Consider the following 5,923-nt stretch of genomic DNA (forward strand, 5'->3'; position numbering starts at 1 on the left):
TTGTTGCAGGAAAGCGATTGCTCTGAAACGTCCAGTGTAGCGTCCCCATCTCCAGCTACAGATTCGGCTGGTTGCACCGATCTATCGCTGTGTCCTCTACGGCCTACCATGCCACCACAAGCACGTCAGGATGATCATCTTCATCAAGGCGAGAGTAAAATTACCAGTCCAGGACCTCCTTCTCATGGCATGTCCCAACAGCAACTGAATGGCACCAGTGAGTATGGATACTTTTTCAAATCAGTTTTATTCTGCGCTCTGTTTAACAGTAGCTATAAGGTTTGAACAGTGTCTAGATGAAATGATTTTGAACGACTCGGAAGACGCAATGCAATGTAACTAGCATACAGAGTGAGCGAAATTGGTCGGTTTTATGGGTTAGTTCGGAAACTGTTGTAAATGAAATGTGTTTTTTTTTAGTTGAAAATTTGACTTAAACATGACGCTGCTTTTTTTAAAGTTTCTCAAACTCTTTTTGAGCCATAGAATTCGTTGTGGCATCATTAGATAGGGAATTGAAAATTCGATTCAGCCATGACAACATTAAAAATATTAACGAAAAAATCAAAATCTATCTCAACAATCTACCTCATAACACCCATAAAGGGGTTTATGCAGACAACCCATTTTTGCCTACGAAATCCACTGAGGTTCGAATGTAATTTTGGCAACAATTAAGAATGAAAATATTTTGCACCATTAGACGCACTTTGATGATCTTTCGAAGTTCGGAAGGAAAATTTTACTAAGTTGTAGATAAGTTCTATATTGTTGAGGCGGATTCATTTTTACAAACTTCTTTTTGGGTATTTCGACAGAATTTCCTCACGTCTTTTATTACAGATTGATAAATAGTGCTCCTATTTTGCAATAAGAACGAATTATTTATTAAAAAGAAATCAAGAACTATCACCTAGAGGGTATCCTGCGACACACATAGGCTCAAGCTGTAAGAGAAAATTCCAATTAGTAGAGGAATAAATTTGCAAAATTACCTTGACGTTTCGATAGCTATTTTCTGCTATCGTTATCAAAAGAACCTAAATGAACCTAAAAAAGAGTATGTTAATAAATTGTGTAACAATAGTAGGATAATACAATATATGAAAATTCGCTCTGATAATTCGTCTGTGCAAAATTTTTGAGGCGAAATACCCAAAAAGAAGTTTGTAAGAAAATTTTACTGTCAATTGTAATGTGTTTTTTTGCTGCACCTTCATTACTTCCAATATACAGGGTGTACCTGTAAATGTAAACGACTAGTGATTAGTGGACATCTTCCATATTTTTTTATTAACTGTACTTGGTCAATGTTCGCATTTGCTGAGTCAAGTTTTAGGCAAGAATGTTCACATTTTCCGACTATCGAAAGATTCCATTGTTCGTACAATAAATTAGTGCAATTTCAGTAGTTTTTCAGTTTTGCGTTGGTGATTATGTGTAGATCATAGTACATGAGCCAAGAGCCAAAGTATCTGCTTATTGCTCTAGAGAATCGCTCAATTTTTTAAAATTAAATAGATATTGAATTCCAACATGCTCTTTGTCCGCAACTAAACGCATATGTTTCAACATTATGTTAATGTTGTAAAATGTAACCTTCTTCTTTAAGTACAAGAAACTGTTTAATTCGACAGATATTAAGGAAGTTTTCAGACGCTTATGCGATAAATGATCTAATAATAACCACCTATTTAATGCAAGTATTTTCAATAACTGTTTTGTAGATATCCTTATGCCGAGTGTGCTACAAGGGCAACAGAATTAATTACCGATTGCTATGCATTAATGCTTGCTATGCCGCAATTGCATAATTTTATATTAATTATTGCTCAATTTAAAGCGCGTTTCAAATTTGAAGCCGATGTGAAATAAATGAATTCGATTTTAAGAGGCGACATACATTAATGACTAAATAACCACCAGGTTAACTTTCAATGCAAACGGTGTTATTCTTTGATTGATTTTATAAAAATATTGCTATTTCACAGTTAACTATTTAGAGCAATATGCTTTGTGTTTTCCCAGATTTTTTTAAACAAACTGATTGAGATGGAATTGTATTTCTAAGAATTAGAGTAAAATTAATGCAGGTAATATTTTAGGAAATAATAGCGATTGTCGCCTCATTAAAACCGAGTTCGATTAACAACCAACATATAGGCTGAACCTTTTAACAAAAAACTGATTTTTTTGCAAAGCCAAGCTGATTCCATACCGGCACATACACACAGTTTTAATTACCCGGCTTAAATTTCACACATAAACAAGTGAGGTCTATGAGTGTATTGACACGGTTCGCAATTGGGGTACATTTACGAAAAAGTAATCAGAAAATAACGCTTGTGGTTTGATCTCGTTTCAAAAAATACTGGCGTTGATTACGTTTTTAAAACTATGTTTTTTTTGTTTGTTGCAGTGGCTAGTTTAGCAACACTGCAAAACCTACAAAACTTAGCATCACTACATCAAAGCCTGCCGCAGGTGGCAACTTTAGCTGCCAGCTTATCCAGCATGGCCAACTCGCATACTGTTCAATCCAGCAACAATCCCAACATCGTAAATGGACCTTTGAATCTAAGCGTTAATGCTGCTTCTGGTAAGTCTAGTTTTTCGCATTTGAAAATATGGATAATGGGTCTAAAAGTCTATGGTTAGTATAAAACGTATTTTACCTCACAAATAATAAAGCTTTGGCGTCAAAAATTAAATGAAAATTGAATGTCTAGCAGGCATACCGCTCAAATGTTAATTTAGAAGCAGTACGTGAAAGTGTTGGAAACAATCGCAAAACATTAATTTGCCATCTTTGAATAAAAAGAAAGAGTAGTAAATTTCAAGAAGCTCTCTTGGACCCCTAGATCGTGTGATTTAACGCCACTAGATTTATTTTTAGCTGGTATTTAAAGTCAAAAGTTTATTCCAACAAGATCACAGCCACCGTTGTACTACAAGATGTTAAAATGTGCTTAGATGCCTAATTAGAGCTGCAAAATCTGGGGCGATGTTCATTGTTCTTAGGATGGTAAAAAATCTTCAAGACGCAAAAGTGTTTTTCGATAAATACCATTATTTCTTAAACTGTCTTTTATGGCTCGATAAAAATTACATTCTAAACAACAAAAACTGTTTTCTCTTCGAATCTTAATTCCTAATATGTAGGTCCTGTATGGTTAGTTCTATTTGGTATTAACCATCGTTTCAGTATAAATTCAGGTTGTATGTGGGTATTAGAAAATATTAATTGATAAAATCCTAGTTGAACGCAACTACGTTTTTAATTACTCGACTAATTTAAAAAGCTAAATAATTATAAAGGAAAAATCCGATTTACTTAATTTCGAATGGCTGGTTATTCAATGTATTAATTACACACGCCCGAACGGTATTTAATATTCAAATAGACGTTATTACCTGATTACTTGTAAAACCGTGTTACATTTTTCCGGTAATCGGGCCAGTTAAATCGTGATTTTCGAATTGTGATGAAAAATTTGCCAAGCTTTATGAAAATTGCATTTAGCATTTAATTTGCATGCCACTTGAGCGGTTTAAGTAATTTTGTGTCCGTCTTATGTAATGGCCATAGAACTTCAGTGGCGTTTCTACGTCGATTTAATTATTGGTCATACACATAACTCTCCCGGAAATGATCTATCTGTTTTCCAATTAGCGTTAATCCGAAAATATGATGAAGTTTCTCGGGCTGAATTATCAGGTGCAAATAATTATTCACTCAGTTTAGGTGTATTTATTTATATCTATTACGAAAATTGTCAAGTGTGAGACACCGATGTTTTCTCATTATTCAAAATATTTGCATGCAGATGTTTTTCGCTAATAATGGGATTTACCGATTACCTACTTATTTATATTCTTAATTAACTGCATTAGCCTAGGAGCGGTAGTTAATTATTAGGAATATTATTATTGCATTCTTTGAATTGAGAAAAACACTTAGTTGTACGTGTGGGCAGAACCAACTACAGACGGACGTGAATATTATGTCTTTATAAATAATTGCTTGTTTTAATTAATTACTTTATTATTGCCGTACCTCTACGTCTTAGGATTAGGTATATTATATTAATAAGATAATTTTTATATGAAGACGATAACTTATTTTCCTCGAATATTTTTTCTATGCGATGTCTTTCTTATCAGAGATAAGGACTTTTAATCAATTTCTGTGGAAATATCAATTTGTCTGCGCTGTGCGGAACATCTATCTACCCACTACATCATTTATTGTGAGTAGCATAAAATTGAATGTCAACATGGTTCTTATAACTCTATAACTTTACTTTTTTTAAATTCTGAATGAGATAAAGTTAATAATGCACCAAATAAAATCCAAGACAAGAAAGAGATTACAAAAGACTCTTGAAGAAATCAGAGTTGAAAATTAATTGTACGAAACAGGCGAGGGCATTAAGAGCCCAAAAGTGCGAAGAAATTGGAGGAAATTTTAACAATAAAAAAATATCGAGTTGGCAAAAATGACCTCTCAAAATCCCTTAGTATATATATTTTCAAATCGCTCTTGTATCAATACGGCCTTAGTGACCCCATTTACATCTCAATTAATGTATCAATGTAAAGTTACACTTAAAACTGAAGAGTTTTTAGTGGCCGAAAATTCCAAAGGAAAGGCGTTAGTAGTAAAGCAGTAAATTGTTTTTATTCTAAAAATTATTTGTCTGCTTAAGTCGCGAAAAATGTCTATCAGTTACACTTAAAATTCTGAACTGACCAGACATTCGCGATTTGACATTATTTAAAAATTAACCAGATGATCACAATTCAAAATAAACGAGGAAATTTAAAGTTCGATCGACCTTTGTACTTGTGTTGTTCTTAGCTTTTCATAGAAGCTTTCAATACTTGCCTAGAACTAGAGTGAAATTGATACATATGAGAAAAATACTATCTATCAATATGAACAGAAATATACAAAAACGTCATTTCATTTACCTGAGCAGAAAACAGTAAAAGGATTAATGGAAGATAAGGAGAAATAACAAAGCATAAAGCCGTATTTTATTAAATCAAAGATACGTCTTGTTGATCAGCGGAATGTGGGCACGTTTAGCAAAAACTTTGCAAACATTTTAACTCCATTAAAATTAGTCACCAATTAAAAGACTCATCCAATTAAAACACTTTATTCTCTTGATCTTTGAGAAAAAGCTCATAAAAGACGTACTTGGCAATAACAATTTTCATGTGTATTATTTTTCGAAATAGGAAATTTTGTGTTTTAGCTACAACGCCCCGATCTCAACCGAACAGTATACCATGTGATCACTCAACAAATAACCTGACAGCCTTAAGTGCTCAACCGCCTCCAGCACCTTCATTGCCGCCCCCCAACCATCTAATGCAATCCCCTCAGCCGGCGCCAATGCCTCAATTGATTTTAGCCTCTGGACAATTAGTCCAGGGCATTCAAGGTGCCCAGCTGTTAATACCCACTTCGCAAGGTAAGAAAATACAAAGTAATTTATTCAAATCTCTTGTGGTTGCTCGGAATATTCCTATTTTCAGTTGTGCATGTATACGAATTGAGCATGAAGTCATTTTTTTAAAGCAAAGCCGTTTTTTTTTGGCTAGTCTTATCAATTTTTCATGAAACTGTTGAGACGAACGCCCGTCAATAGACTGGCCTCCAAATTCACCCGATCACTCATTTTTAGATATTTTTTTCTAGAGTAATTTGAATTTCAAAAGAAAGAAAACAGCAAAAGAAAAAATGGAACATTCGAAATTAAATAACACGATAATTCTTGAAAGGGCGGATCTAAGGGGGTCATGGGGGTTATGACCCCCCCCCATTCAATTCTCTATCCAACGATGCCAAAACGAATTCTGTGGCTCAAATGGTTCTTGAGAAACTTCGAAAAAAGCAGCGTCATGTTCAAGT

At 34.0% G+C, this 5,923-nt stretch overlaps 2 protein-coding genes across 4 annotated transcripts in view; both read left to right on the top strand.

Moving 5' to 3' along the window:
- LOC109539735 (cystinosin homolog) overlaps nt 1-5,923 on the top strand; it is an 84,514-nt gene that overhangs the window by 62,508 nt on the left and 16,083 nt on the right. The window lies entirely within an intron of this gene.
- LOC109539734 (POU domain, class 6, transcription factor 1) overlaps nt 1-5,923 on the top strand; it is a 68,890-nt gene that overhangs the window by 55,023 nt on the left and 7,944 nt on the right. For all 3 annotated transcript variants that reach the window (XM_048668092.1, XM_048668093.1, XM_048668091.1), the window contains exons 3-5: nt 10-217; nt 2,420-2,599; nt 5,265-5,483. In XM_048668092.1, the coding sequence (XP_048524049.1) occupies nt 10-217; nt 2,420-2,599; nt 5,265-5,483 (607 nt within the window). The remainder of the gene's footprint in view (nt 1-9; nt 218-2,419; nt 2,600-5,264; nt 5,484-5,923) is intronic.

The sequence above is a fragment of the Dendroctonus ponderosae genome, unplaced genomic scaffold (assembly GCF_020466585.1).
Source record: "Dendroctonus ponderosae isolate FM_Combo_2020 unplaced genomic scaffold, Dpon_F_20191213v2 Dpon_F_20191213_7, whole genome shotgun sequence".
NCBI classification, from domain to species: Eukaryota; Metazoa; Arthropoda; class Insecta; order Coleoptera; family Curculionidae; genus Dendroctonus; species Dendroctonus ponderosae.